This window comes from Mesoplodon bidens (assembly GCF_964165515.1).
Source record: "Mesoplodon bidens genome assembly, chromosome: 7".
Lineage (NCBI taxonomy): Eukaryota > Metazoa > Chordata > Mammalia > Artiodactyla > Ziphiidae > Mesoplodon > Mesoplodon bidens.
The window spans coordinates 9054478-9069785 of NC_138164.1; the positions used below are offsets into that span (position 1 = coordinate 9054478).

General features: G+C 39.0%; 2 protein-coding genes across 3 annotated transcripts in view; one reads left to right on the forward strand and one right to left on the reverse strand.

Annotated features, from left to right (window-relative positions):
• Window positions 1-217: 217 nt before the first annotated feature.
• On the reverse strand, window positions 218-10759 carry SPA17 (sperm autoantigenic protein 17). 2 transcript variants are annotated; one of them, XM_081239845.1, is made up of 5 exons: window positions 10677-10759; window positions 9392-9572; window positions 5510-5580; window positions 3413-3487; window positions 218-536 (listed from the first exon to the last, which is right to left on the reverse strand). In XM_081239845.1, exons 2-5 carry the CDS (start codon window positions 9543-9545, stop codon window positions 393-395), a joined length of 444 nt encoding a protein of 147 aa, XP_081095971.1. In that variant the 5' UTR covers window positions 9546-9572; window positions 10677-10759; the 3' UTR covers window positions 218-392. The 2 variants fall into 2 exon arrangements, with proteins under 2 accessions (XP_081095971.1, XP_081095972.1); XM_081239846.1 differs by lacking the exon at window positions 10677-10759 and adding an exon at window positions 10474-10569.
• Window positions 10760-10886: 127 nt separating this feature from the next.
• SIAE (sialic acid acetylesterase) overlaps window positions 10887-15308 on the forward strand; it is a 35280-nt gene continuing 30858 nt past the window's right edge. The window contains exons 1-2 of the mRNA XM_081239450.1: window positions 10887-11032; window positions 14619-14780. Coding sequence (XP_081095576.1) covers window positions 10966-11032; window positions 14619-14780 — 229 coding nt within the window. The 5' untranslated portion in view covers window positions 10887-10965. The remainder of the gene's footprint in view (window positions 11033-14618; window positions 14781-15308) is intronic.

Genomic DNA, 15308 nt, shown 5'->3' on the forward strand with positions numbered 1-15308 from the left:
GCAGTGGAATTCTCTACTACTGGGAGTGAAAGAGGAGCCAAAGGACTATTTTTCAGGGATGTGAAAGAGAGGAGTTATTCATGAGATAATGGTTAAATCACACAGCCTCTGAGATCTCTGAAAACTCAGATACTCCAGCTTTGTAATTCTAAATCCAAGGGTCTCTAGACGTAGACTTGGGAGAAGTATAAATAAGACTCATGATCTCAGAGAAGTCTTCAAGAGGCATGTGTTCAATGGCACGTTTATTAAATGCTCACGACAGGTTTTCACAACAGCAACAAATGTTATTTCACTACATCAAATCTCACTTATTAAGAAAAAAAAGACAGTCACAACAAGGTTGATGGATTTGGATTTTTTCGTGTTTTCTGGGGGTAAAGCCAGTCTCCTCACTCGTTTTCCTCTGTTTTTTCTTGAAGATCACTCGATTTCATTTTCTTTACCTCCTTTCTGGCTAAGTGTCCCCGGAAGGCTGCTTGGATTTTGAGAGCAGCATTTCCCTCCATGTCCTTGTCTTCTTCAGAAGATTCATTCTCAGAAAGGAGAAAAAGTAAGAGAGTTCTTAAGCATCTCGTATTTTGATGCTATAAAAATAAGTGCATAAACTTAATTAACTTAGGGGTGTAACAATCGAGATGGGTTGATTCCTGAAGGAATTTTATATATCATCACGTTGTATATGTACCAAATAGTGAATGCCAAAATATCAGACATCTTGCTTTGTCACTCTTTGATATGTCTCTGCAATAAAGGATCGTTGCCAACTTCTTCCCCGCAAAACAGCTACTACTCAACAGCTTCCTATTTAACATTTTTGGGGGGAAATAAGTGAGAATCCTTGAAGCAGGGTAAAAATGCCAAGAAGAATAGTAAATGTGCTGTTTCAAAATAATCATGATTACACAAAATGGATTATTTTTAATTTCTCAATGATTAGCTAATTAAAATCATACATTTAAAGTGAAATGCCAAAGAGGAATCCATTTAGTCCAATAAAATCAGTTTTAACATGGTTGGTTGAATTTTTGTACACAGCTTCCTTTTTAAAAAAAATTTAGGTATAATTTACAGATAGTGAAATGCACAGATCTTAAGTGTACAGGTCAACAGATATATAGCTTTTAATATATTTTTTAAATTATGAAAGTGATACATATACATTTAAAAACTTAAATACCACTGGTAGTGAAAGCTTTCTCCATCTTCCCAAATCCTATACCTAAAAGGTAACCCATCATTATGCATTGAGTATATATATCCTTCTAAAATTTCTCTATATACAAATGTATTCATATGGGTATATATTTGCCTTTTTATTAAAAAAATGAGATCATGCTAACCACAATGTTCTGCAGCTACTTTTCCCATGTAACAATGTATCTTGGTTCCCTTTTTCCCTTTTTCTATGTTATTCAGTATATAATTCTGCCCATTCCTATTTTTTTTTATGATACCGTTGTAGTCCATTGTACTGATATACTTTGATTTATTTACTCATTCTCCTACTAATGGACCTTTGGGTTGTTCAACCCCCCCCTCCCCCCATGACAAAGAGGCAAATCTAGCTCTTAAACTTTAATATGCAAACAGATTGGTATAAAATCCTCTGAGATGATGTCCTAATGTGGGCAAATGAATTATGCTGAAGTTGGAAATCAATGGGCTCTCAATTCAAAGTCATAAAAACCTGTGTAAGGGCACCTATTAAAGATGTAAGGAAATGACACTACCTTCCTTCTTTCCTGACCTCCCACTGCATCTTATGCTAATGTTAGGCTGACTGAGTTGCACTGATATAATTCTGAGATGACTTATAAAGGTTATAAGGTAAACTTATGACCCACTGGGTAGGAAGTAAGGTATTCCTGTAGGAGGATTTCCCATTTTGGGTGTCAATTATTGGGTAACTAACTGGGACATTAATACATGAAAAGAAACTCAGAAGTTTGGCCTTCAACACCGTAGACTGTGAGTTCTTCTTTCTCACTAGGCTTGGTCCTCTTGAATCTGGACTACGAAGCATATAGGCAGTGACATGCTGGTAAATGTTTAACAACTGGCTCTCCAGAAAAAAAAAAACTGGTCCTGATTTGTAGTATTTATCATGATCTTAATACTCCCACTGTGGCTGATTTCAAGCTATCAAAGTGATATTATTGAACATGGGGTTGTGTACATATGTGCACGATTGTCTCTTAAGAGCTGGCTTTAGCACACCACTGAATAGAGGCATCTTTGATAGTGGACTGAGCCTAACCCATTGTTGCTTGGATGTAGGCTGTCAGGCAGGAAGTCATTTTTGTAGAGCGAAATGCATGGAAGATGAGTGGGACTCATTGTGTAAAGCCCTTTTATTTGGCTGTATGCAATTCCCCATGAGCTTCCTTTTGTTATATCTGAACCTTTACCACTGTGTGGTGATGACAGCATCAATTAGTGAAAAGTTCCTGAAGTGGAAGGTGAATCCGAAGGGTCAAGACTGAGGCTGTACACCCTGAGAAAACCATAATTCAAAAAGACACATGCACCCCAATGTTCACTGCAGCCCTATTTACAATAGCCAGGACATGGAAGCAACCTAAATGTCCATCGACAGATGAATGGTTAAAGAAGATGTGGCACATATATACCATGGAATATTGCTCAGCCATAAAAAGGAATAAAATTGGGTCATTTGTAGAGACGTGGATGTACCTAGAGATTGTCATACAGACTGAAGTAAGACAGAAAGAGAAAAACCAATATCGTATATTAACACATATGTGTGGAATGAAGAAAAATGGTACAGATGAACCTATTTGCAAAGCAGAAATAGAGACACAGACGTGGAGAATGAATGTATGGACACCAGTGGGGGGAAGGGGTGGGATGAATTGGGAGATTGGGATTGACATATATACACCACTGTGTGTATAAAATAGATAACTAATGAGAACCTGCTGTATAGCACAGAGAACTCTCCTCCGTGCTCTGTGGTGACCTAAATGGGATGGAAATCCAAAAAAGAGGGGATATATGTATACATATAGCTGATTCACTTCACTGTACAGCAGAAACTAACACAACATTGTAAAGCAACTATGCCTCAATAAAAAATTTTTTTAAAAAGACTGAGGCTGTGATTTTTGCCTGTTCTTCCCCTTGGGGAGATTTTCCCATCCATAATCTTCTTCCATAATCTTGGAAAATAAGATTTTATTTTTAAGGGGAAGAATGAGTTTTCCTTTATAAGAGGCATGGCTAAAACTCATCCACCAGTTAGTATATCACTGGTGCTAGTTATCTAAAAAGCAAAATCATGATTTTAGCAATATGGATAACAGACTGGATTCATATTTGGAGGATAATTTTACATTGAGGGATGTCATTCTTTGTAGGAATCCAATAGTACATGGAAAATATAACTTACTAAGGCTATCACCTCTTTCATAGATGTCTGAGACTTTTCTTTTCCAGGCTCACATTTCTCCAGTGGTTCTTGCTCCTAGAGGGGAGAGGGCCAAATAGACAATGTTTCCAAAACAGTAAAGTCTTGGATCAAACTGCTTAAGGGTAATTAAATATTACTTTAAGTTATTGATAAGTGGTGGGAATTAAACACATATTTTTTAACAAGGAAAGTAGGTTGGGAAAAGGGATAAAAGAAAACTCTCAAGGGAATATGCATAAACAAATATTAAAGACTAAGGAATTGGTTAAAAAAAGTTTGATCTTTTGCTTTTGGATTGTGTATAATATTGTTTTATATTAAAAACAAACCATTGTCTTATACTAAAAGTTTATATGATGCTGTAATGAATCCTGAACAAGGAATAAAAAAGAGGTGCCAATAGTTTCTCAAACAGGAATGAAATAAATGCTATTGTGTTCCATAGTATGAGGTCAAGTTGACTTTTTAATGATGTTTGTAGATTAAAAACTGAGTCAAAGAAGTAAGTTTTGCTGTAGGGAGGGATTTAAATAGAAAAAAGGGAAACCAGCTCCATCTATTTTGACATGGTTACTGAAATATTACTCCAGAATAGAAGCATGGTTAACTCACAACCTTATGGGAAGAGCTTCTTTAATTCATAAAACGTAAATTTAAGGACATATAAGCTAATCAAATAAAGCCTTTAGAATTCAAAAGAGAAGAAAAACCACTCTAAAACTGCTATGTGAATAAGATTTTAAAATTTTCAACATTATTCCTTTTATTTCAATAAAACATGAACACAGAGAATCTAGTTAAATGGAGATAAACAGAACACCCCCATATCTGGCAGGCACAGATGGATGGAACTTCACTTGAATTCATGGAATAAGTGACAGGGGGATTTCCTCAGGAAATCCCCCAAATCTACTGTGCAACACCATCAAAATTTGACCTTTGTTAACTCCTTTTAATTCTAATATCTGCTGCTGCTTCATGGCTAATGTATTATCATACTTGCCTAGAGTACTGCTTCTCAGACTTTAATGTACCTACAAGTTACTTTGTGGATCTTGTTAAAATTTAACCTCTGATTTGTAGACCTGGGGTAGAGCCAGAGATTGAATTTCCACCAAGTTGCCAGTTGGAGGCAATGACGCTGGACCACACACAGCCTTTCTCAACCGGTGTTCCTCATTGGGATCATAGAACACAGAATCCTTGAAGTGATTACTTTTCTCAATTTTCCAAAGGATGGTACATAATAGAATCATTCTAGATACAAAGAAGAGACATTGATTCCTTACGTGCAATGGATGCCTTTGGCTTAGGGCTTAATTATTTTGAGATGTCTTGGTTGAGAAAGATTGGCTCTGAGAATGCTGTTAAAGAGAAGATGGATTTTTTCTCTGAACAGATTGGCTTAATAGAGAAGACTCTACACCATTATCATCTTTAATTCTAATCAGTCTTTTGTAAGACGTCAATGATAATGAACTAATTGGACAAACAGCGTTTTATTTTATGAAATATCATTCATTAATTCAACCAATATTTATTGTGTATCTGCTATTGATAAGCACTGTGATACTCAATAACATTGGAACAACAAATGAAAGTAATTATACTATCACTTTCAAGTACATACTTCCTGTTGATCATCTTTAAGTTTAAGCTAACTGGGCTTCCCTGGTGGCGCAGTGGTTGAGAGTCCGCCTGCCGATGCAGGGGACACGGGTTCGTGCCCCGGTCTGGGAAGATCCCACATGCCGCGGAGCAGCTGGGCCCGTGAGCCATGGCTGTTGAGCCTGTGCGTCCGGAGCCTGTGCTCCGCAACGGGAGAGGCCACAACAGTGAGAGGCCCATGTAACGCAAAAAAAAAAAAAAAAAAAAAAAGTTTAAGCTAAGTACTGTACACGATTCAGATACCTTAGAAAAGAATTTCTTGCCAGAAAGAACAGCACAATCAAAAAGGTTTCATAAGATATTTGTGATGCCTCTCACAATATTCATGATTTTGGGAGATCCCAATAATCTCTGTATTGGAGACAAGGAGAAGAATTAACCAAATCCAATAGCTTCACGGGACTATACCTTGAATGCATGGTTGTTATAGAAGCGGTCATCTACCTTAGTCCCCCATTCTGCTGGATCAAAGTTGGTTTCTAAATAACAAAAATATAATAATTTCAGACTTACTTTGAGTTCATTAAAGTAAATGTAGACTAGTAATGTAAAATGTTTTCTTTTTCAAATTATAGGTCCTTTACTGCCAGTCGAAAATTTTATTGACGTTGTACACAGCCTACTGCTGTAGATATAACCAGTGATTATTAAATATATGATGATGAATTAAACATTAGATGACCCCTTGAGGATATTTAGAAAGGCAGTTAAAAAACCTAATTGCTGCTTTCAGAGTTTACAGTAAAATGGGAGAGACAGAGAACAAATGTTAATACTTAATATAAGTATAGAAATTTATCATTATATAATTATGGAAACTTATTATGTATTAGTAAACATGGGGGAAAATGTAAAAAAAATAAATGTTAAACAGTAAGGAAGTTTGGAAAAGTGAAGGATGGGAGAAATTTTTAAAAATTAGGTATATTATGCAGTCAGTTGACATAGAAGTATTTAAGCAGAATTTTTCTTTAACTTTTCATTATGAAGAATTTCAGACTTCGAAAGGAGAATAATAACAAATTTCCATGAGCACATTACTCAGATTCAACAATTATAATCTCATGATTGATCTTATTTTATTTGTAACTTCACTCACTTTCCTGCCCTTTCTTCTGATTATTTTCAAGCCAATCCCAGGCATCCTACTATCTTATCTACAAATACTTGCTTCAGTATGCGTCTCTAAGATATAAAGCCACAATTCGATTATCACACCTAAAACTACTAACAATAATTCCTTAATATCATCAACTATCCAAATTTCTCCCATTGTCTAATATATTTTTGTTTATTTATTTTTTTACTGCTGATTTGTTCAAACCAGGACCCAAACAATGGACACACACAGCCTTTTGTTATGTCTTTTAAATCTCTTATAATTGAAACCTCCCTACCTCCCACCCCACATTTTTTTCCTTGTAATTTATTTGTTGAGGAAATTGAGTCATTTTTCCTTTGGAGTTTTCCACAGTTTAGATATTTCTGATTTCATTCCCACTATGATTTTTTTTACCAAGTTCCTCTGCCTTTGAATTTCCTGTAGATTGCTAGTTAGATCTATAGGTCTTATCTGATTCAGGTTTGAGGTTTTTTTTTTCAAGAATACTTCATAAGTAGTGCGGTATAATTCTGCCAGGAGATATATAATATCTGGTTGTTTCTCTTTATACAATTTTTATGGGCCCATTGATGATGACTGCTTAGATCATTTCTTTAGGGTTGCAAAATGGCAATGTTCTAATTTGATCATTACTTCTTTATTTCTGGAGTACTCAATAAAAAATACTTTCCCTGTTTGGTTACCCTGAAATACAGTTCTTACATAAAAGGCAGGTTAAAGGTGTGATTCTTTTCCTTTATTTACCAGTTTTCAGATTAATCAGTTGGTTCCTTAGGATCCTCTCAATGAGATTTCTTGTTTTTTTTTTTTTAGTAAATAATTATGAACTAATGAATATTTAACAAATTGAATGAATTTCAATCCACTGCATTTATTAATCTTCTTGATGCTCTAATTGTCCAAAATTGGCCAGTAGGAGCTTATTCAGGTGCTCAGATGTTCCTGAGTCCTTTGGAAACAACTCATAATCTTTGATAGTTTTCTTATTTTCTGGTATGGCAAGGTGTTGAGGCTCAGCTTGTATATTTCCTGCCCAGTTTATGGGATTGGTTAGTTCTCCAAGAAGCTCTGGTTCCTGGAAGATGGTAGCTGGAGGCCAAAGGCTAGGGACTAGGTGCTCACTGGTACTGGGTTGGTCATTGTTTTGAGGCCTTTAAAAAATACAGAGAGCTAGAAAATATACTTTCACTTTTCAAAGAGAAAATATACCATGAAGTCTGATGATATTTTTCAATTCAAATTTAGAATGATGAGATTTTATTAACTTCTTTCCTTTTTATATTTGTATGTCATTTTTCTTACACTAAAAATCCTATTCCTAATAACAGTAGGATAGTTACTTATTTGCTATGTTCTACAATATGTAAAAAATTACAGAAAAACTGCACTATAATATTATTAAATGTTATTATTTTCAGTGATAACTGAAAACAATTTAAGATTTTTTTTAAAACTTCATTTTGTTTTTAGGCTATATCCACCAGGAATGCACAAAGTACTGTGTTATAAAGTCTCTTGAAATAATTCTTTTTTGTGCGGTTATGTTACCCATTTAATACTAGTTAGGTTCATTTGTTTCACTTTGCTTCTAAATTTAGAAATTGCTTAACAATTTAAAATTTTAATTCTATTTTATAACTATGTGAAACATATATGATTTTGAATTTAAGATGTATTCAGACAAGTCTAGCTTCTATCCTATTCCCTCTGCTCTCTGTTCCTTCTTCTGCTAGAGGTAAATGTTTTTTTGCTTTTTTTTTTTTTTAGAGGTAAATGTTAATTTTTTAAAGATTTATTCTTCCATTTAAAAAATATAAATGAACGGTTATGTATTCATATCAACACCTCTTTGTTAGATAATTGGTAGTATACTAAAAACATTTTTTTCCACCTTATTTTTTTCACTTAATATATCTTGAGGGTCACTGCATAACATCATAGAGATCTTCCTTGTTCCATTTTTGTTTGTTTGTTTACAGCTATACATTAATCAGTAGTGTAGGGCTTCCCAGGTGGCGCAGTGGTTGAGAGTCCGCCTGCCGATGCAGGGGACACGGGTTCGTGCCCCGGTCCGGGAAGATCCCACGTGCCGCGGAGCGGCTGGGCCCGTGAGCCATGGCCGCTGAGCCTGCGCGTCCGGAGCCTGTGCTCCGCAACGGGAGAGGCCACAACAGTGAGAGGACCATGTACCGCAAAAAAAAAAAAAAAAAAAAAAATCAGTAGTGTAGATGTACTCAAGTTTATTCAAAAAATCCTCCATGATGAATATTTGGGTTGCTTCCTCAAGTAACAATAAATTGTAAAATGATTAAAAATGGAATGTTTATTTGCTTGTGACTATTTCTAGTCACCTTTACTACTCTATTGGAATACTGTAATCAAAAGTAATGATGACAGCTTAAACAAAATGGTTGTTCTAGTCAGGGTTTTTAATAGAAACTTATAGCTGTAATAATTCTCATTTTGACCAGTGGGTCAGGTCTTGATTGTCATGAACCTTCAAGGCTGGGAATTTGGAAATTTTATTTATGGAAGTGAAGAAACTCTGCTTTGGCTCTCAACCAAAGAGTCACTGTTGGCAGGAATCTTAGTCTCTGGACAGGATGGGACCTTGGAAATATAGAAAAAGAATATAAATTACCTTCCCAAGCTGGAAGTTCACTTTTCAAAGCAGTTTTTCTCTGTACCTTTATTGAGGAACAGTTTCATATACCCCTGTGAATACCAACTTATTGAATCTAAGGAGTATAGAATTATTTTTTTACAACACTTAATAATACTTTCAAGTAAAAAGAGTCAAAATGTAAAGAAAACCATAAACTCTCCTCCCAGGAAGAATAGACAGTCAACTGCCTGTGAGGCATAGGAACAGCATGCTGGAAAACAGACAGCTAGAGTGGGTGCTCTCCTGAGGTCCCCTTCCACCCAACGTGTCCCTGAGAAATACAAAGAAGAAGGTCTGAGTGATGAACAGTAATCTTCAATAATGTGAATTAAGATAGCCTGTCAAAAAGGCACATGCTGTTTCAAATAGCAAGAACTGTTAGTTGAAGATACCTGCCCCATAAAGGCTTTCTGGGGAATAGAAATGGTCTTAAGCAGGTCTCACCATAATCAAATGCTTAGTCTCTTATTTTTTAAAAAATGCCGATTTTAAAAAAGCTTACTCTCTCTTTTCTCTAGAAGATTATCAAAATATGCTGCTGCAAAAGCTGGTATATTGTCTGGTTGCTCCCTCAGAATCTCGCGTGTGAGCCCTTCAAGAAGATTCTGAAATCCTTGTGGAATTCGGTAGTGGGTGCTGGAGAATGGAATCGACATCTCCTTGGGAAGAACTGCCTATTGTACCTAGAGATTCATTAAAGAATACTGTCTTTAAATTTGTCTGATTTTACTTATATAATCACAACTATGACAACAAATTACTCTGAGACTCCAAATTTCTGGACTTTAATCCTTTTTTTCCCCAACACAGCCCAAGTCCATCCATTTCTTCCCAAGAGTTTTGAATTTTTCCATTATTAGAATATTAAAAATATTTAATAGGTGAAATTATTTTTTAAAAATTACAAAAATCAGAGATTTTCACTGTAATACAAAGTACTTTTTCCTCTCCCTCCCTCTTTGTCTTTAAAATGGCAATTTTTCCTATCCCACAGGAATTTAGAGAGAATGATTGTTAAAAATTCGTCTTAAATTGCCGAAAAGACCCTGTTTAAGGCCTAAAATTAAAAAAAGAGAGAAAAAAAAACTAGTCCTTGTTATAGAAATTAATTTGTCGAGTGAATAAGTTTCACACTTAGTCGTTCCCTTAGCTTCCACTTCTGAAGCATGACCTACAATGCCTCTTTGAAGCATCTATATACTCTGGAAGGGGCAGTGGGGGCAGAGCGGCTGGGGGCAAGGTCATGATTCTGCAGTTCCAGCCTGCAAAGTTTGGGGATGCTTACATTTTCTGGTTTTGTCTTGACCTGGTCTTCTCTTCCTGTCTTGGAATACAAGGGTCAGATAAGGATAGCTGCTAAGCAGCGGGTTGGGCTACTGAGTCTGCAAACAACACTCAGGGACCTGGCCTGTTTGTGAGTGTCAATGCCGAATAAGGCCGGAAGCCGTGGTAGGGGTCTAGGTGGGGGACTAGTCGGTTTAATGAGGCCGAATCTATAGAGTTTTTCCTTCTTTTTTTGAGGGGACAGGAAATGAGGCATTGAGTCATTCTAGGGTTGTGAAAAGGAAAAGACTCTGAACTAACGTGGGGAGTGGAGGGCGGTCGGAGGGGGAACACAGGTCTAGTCGGGGGCGGCACGGCGAGGATCTGGGATTTCGGACTCGCTGCTTGGCTCCCAGTCTGCCGAAGGCTTCCCGAAATGCGGCGGGGATCCTGAGAGAATGCGAGAGGCGAAGGGAAAAGGCGAGGTCTCGATTTCGGAAAGGAAATGGGGTAAACCGCCTCACCTCTTAGGTCTCTCAGAGCTGGAGCCGACGGTTCAGGTTGTGTTTTCTTGTTGCCAGGAAACCGTGTTTTGTTGGTTTTTTTCCACTCAACTACGGCGGCCGAGGAGAGGCACGAGCCCTCCCGAAGGCCGCGGACAGCTTCGCGGACTGAACCGCCTGGGAAGGGCGGAGTCAGGCCTTTCCCGCCCTGAGCAGGCCCCGCCCCCACGGCCCCGTCCATGATGGCGGCCCCGTCCCTGACGGCGTCCCCGCCCCGAGGCCTGCGCTAGGCTGAGGGCTCCTCACAAACATGGTCGCGCCGGGATTTCTGTTTGGGCTCGTGCTGCCGTTACTCCTGCGGGCCGACGCAAGTGCAGGTGAGGCGGCCGGGCTCGGCCCGACCCCTGCCCGTCCGTCAGCCTGCGCGGGCTCCGAGATCCCGTGTCCTCCGCAGGACCGCCCCCCCCGCGCCCTTCTCTCTAGCTCCGGGAAGGAACCCCGGGTAGGAGCCGGGTTCCACCACCCAGGCCTGTGTTGCGGGTGTCCGCTGGGCAGGGGCCCCGGCATGTCCGCTTCCTCCACTCCCTTCCACCGCCCCTATGATGCAGCATGTGGGGCAGCGGGAGAGTTGGGTTTATCTAAGGAGGGGAGGCCCAAATGTGCCCAGACCGAGGCCCTCAGTGTCTGAATAATTGCAGGGGAGCTCGAAGGGGAGGGGGCGAAGCTAGTTAGATAATATTTGGAAACTGGTGACTGAGTCATCCAAAACATTTCAGTGGTGCCCCCTCAGTGGTGCCCCTGGGGAGGGTTTGCTTCAGGCTGGGTTGCTTGGGGGAATTAAATTTTCCTAGTTTAAGTGGTGATTAGGGCTAAGACATACAACCCCCTCACTAGCTCAGAGTATGTAAGACTCAGCTTTGATTCCTGCTGCAGCTCGCAGACACCGGTGGTGGGATAATATGCATGGCACTGGGGAGGAGGATGACCCACTTTGACTATTGTCCAGGTCATATCGTTTCTTTTGAATACCCCAGACTGGATGCTGGGTCACAGAAAAGAAATGAAAGTTGAGGTGGGAGAACAGAGTGCAGAAAAATGACTGCACTACCTAAGAACCTGCGAAGTACCCAGATGCAGACAAACTGCAGCCCTTCAGTGGTTTTTCAGGGTTTAACAAAAGTGTAAACTAGCAGCACTTTATGTCAGTTCCTGACTCATCCCCACTCAGTGACCTTTGAGTCCAGTATATGAGGTGGGGAGAAGGGAAAGAGAATAGGGCCCTTATTCTATTAATTTTTCTGTTAAAGGCTGTTAACTTTAACATCACTATTTTATCTTTGCCTTTGGGTCATACTATTACATCACCTTCATTAACAATGACTTAATTTTTTAATTTATTAATGCTCTAAATTTTCTTCCCTTATTTGGTTGCATATCCTGACTTCTTTCCTTCAAATCATTTCCCCTGTGCTCATGTTTATCACGTAATAGTTGAAATGTGCAAACATGTATGTAGCAATGATAAAATGAACACTCAGAGGCGCTTCACCCAACTTAAGAACTAGAACGTTGCCAGTTTTATTGAGATTCCGTGGATATTCCTCCCTAGTGCATCCACCAGTTCCTCACCAGAGGTAACCACTGTCCTAATTTTGTCAGTCTACTTTTAACTTCCCAGAACACTAATTCCTGTTTTTCTACTCCAACACCCAAAGAAAACATTGAAGACCTAAAAAAAATATCAAATGTTGTGTCTTTTATTTGACAAAAACAATTACCAGGCCCACCTCATTTCTTGTTCTCCTGTTTGGTCCATTGCTCAATTCCTTGGTAATGTTCCACTGTCTATTCTTATCAGCTTGGAATGTGAACTTTATAAGAACAGGGAATATGACTTGTCTTTGATTTACCACCAGTATCTAACTGTGGCAGAGTGGAAATTGCAGTGACTTTGGAATCAGGTGGCTTGATTTCTTGTCCTGTCTTAAACTACCTATGTGATTTGAGGCCAAAGAAGTTTAACATCTGTACTGTGTTTAGCTTTCTGCCCGACACAGTTACTTTTCCCAGTAGAATGTAAGCTCCCTGCTGGCAAGGATTTTTGCCTGCTTTTTTTTTTTCTTTCTTTCCCTGTTACATCCTCAATGCTTAAAATCGTGCCTGGCACACAGTAGGCATCTTTAAGTATTTGTTGAATGAATTAATGTGCAAACTATTTTTAAAAATTACCTAATCTACTTGGGTCTCAGTTTGTTGATCAGTAAATAACGTGATTATACCCCAGGGTGTAAAAGATTCTTTCCACCGCTAAAATTCTTTAACTCAGAATAGGGCCATGCACAAAGAGGTTCAGTGAATGTGTGTTGTTGAAAACAGAGTGACTGGGAAAAGTATTTTCCCCAACATTTGAGAAGGTGGCTGCACACCTCCAGAGCCCCTTATTCGCCTGGGCTCATGCCTGTGGCAGCCAGTTTTCTTCAATCCCTTCCTCACCCCATGCTCTTTCTGCTCAGCTCTTAGGCCTTTGGTTTTCAGGTTTTGTTCCATATAAAACTCTTACCCAAGACAGGGCCTTCCCACACATGCGCCTCTTCCCTTCCCTCCAACGTGCTTATGCAATTCTGGGCTGTTGTAGTCTCTTCTTAGAGCGTTTTGCTCCTGGTAGCTGTGCATCTCCAGCCCAGTGGGTCTTCTGGATGATCTTTGATTGTCATGTAGGTTTTATGATGGAACAAACTCCTCAGAGAGAGCTGAGGATGTCTAGGGACTGGGTTGTTATTCGAAGTGCAGGAAAAATAGGCCACCAAGTCTGTGTAGGAGACCCCATTAGCTGTGCTGCCCTGTTAAGTATAGCCTAAGGGGCTGTCATCATTGTAGCTTCCAGGGGGGAAAATGTCAACTTTGTTAGTTCTGATTCTCTTTCCTGCCAATCATTTTTGTTTAAAACCCTTTTTAAAAATCTTTTTTGTTAATTATTTTCTTCTAGGGAGTTTTGTCTGTTTTGTTCAGACAAATTGGGATGTAACTTAAAAAAGTTTTTTTTCCCCCTTACGAAGTTTTGATGAGGAACCCACTGAGATAATTTGGATAGATGCTTGTTATTAATAAAATACTTCGATATAGGCTGGATGTTAAAAATAGGAAGGATATCGTTAAAGTGAATTCTTATTCAGTCTTGTTAGTGACTGTCTAGAATAGAATCCACAGTTTCAAGTGCTCGTTCTCTTTTTGTATAATTTAGCTTGTGAAATGGGCGAATTGCAACAAAAGACCTTTTGTTCAGACACTTTGACCTTCTGTCTCTCACTGACCTTATTTTTTGCATCTGAATTTACCTTAGAAGGAAGCAGACTTGTTGCAGATATTCATAAATGTTTATTTAGAATTTTCAGTGGGTTGTCAAAAAACACGATAAGGAGAATTATTGAGGGAAATTGACACTGAGAGGATGGAAAGGGGGAGATAGAGTGGGGAAAAAGTTTAGAAAAGGCTGTGTTGAAGAGAGGCAGCCTTCTTTATTCCCAGCTATGAGGAGCGGGAGTGGTAATGGGAAGGAGGGAAAGGAAGTGGTTTATTTTTCTCATAAATACCATCTGTGAGGTGCATAAAAAGAGCATTTTGGTGATTTTGGGAGGAGGGAGTCAAGCGTTTGGGCCAAGACTGAGAGCAAAGGAAGATGAAGAGCTTTGAAGGGGAGGAGGCTTGTGGTAAATGGGTTGCCCTAGGCTTTTTGAATTTTCCTTATTGGTCATCTTGTACTGTGATGCATATTGCTGGAAACTGTTCTCGTTATGTTGCTTAGCTAATTAGGAGGAATAAGCTCTCATTTTAGAAAATTAAAAGGACTGGTTATCTTCAAATTCTCATGTATTAAGACTGTATGTTCCTTGCCATTTAACCAGATTCAATCTGGTGATGAATCTCTCCAATGATGCTCTCCTAAGTGTTTGCTAAATTTTTTAGATGTTGGTTTTCGCTTTGCCTCCTACATCGATAATTACATGGTGCTGCAGAAGGAGCCTGCAGGGGCAGTGATTTGGGGCTATGGAGTATCCGGAGCCTCAGTGACGGTGACTCTGTGCCGAGATCAGGAAACCATCATGAAGAAAGTGACCAGTGTGAAAGGTAAGACAGGCCATCCTCCGCTCAGCTTTTGTCTTCTTCTGCCACCTGCTGGATGATCTGAAAATGAATGCTAATAGTCCAGCTCAGGTTATCCATCCATCATCCATCGATCCATCGATCCATCCATCCATAAAAGTTCTTTGAGTATTTACCATGTACACTCAGGATACAAAGAAAAATAAGACCAAGTCAAAGGCCCTGTCCTCAAGGAGCTCATGGAATAATGGGAATAGACACCAAGCCATGTAGTGCAGTGTGATAGGTGCTCTGGTGGAGGTGGATATGGGGTATCATGGGATACAGAAGAGAAACATCTAACTCAGATTGAATGGTAAGGGAAGGTTTCCACTGAAGGTGACATTTGAACTGAATCATATATAAAAGAGAGGTAGTATTGAGGAGGGGTTAAGAACCTAGGCTCTGGAACTCACCATCCCCATTCAGACCCTGACTCTGTCGCTTAATGGCTATATAACCTTGGACATGTAATTTAACATCTCTGTGTCACAATTTCTTTATTTGTATAGC

Bases quoted from the DNA above. Each gene is read 5' to 3' on its own strand.
- SPA17 (XM_081239845.1), bottom strand. From the start codon at position 9,545: ATGTCGATTCCATTCTCCAGCACCCACTACCGAATTCCACAAGGATTT. The intron at 5,581-9,391 runs GTAAGCTTTTTT...TTTGTTATTTAG, and splicing joins TCTTCTAGAGAAAAGAGAGA to AAACCAACTTTGATCCAGCA. The intron at 537-3,412 runs GTAAGTTATATT...CTCCTTTCTGAG, and splicing joins TGAAAGAGGTGATAGCCTTA to AATGAATCTTCTGAAGAAGA.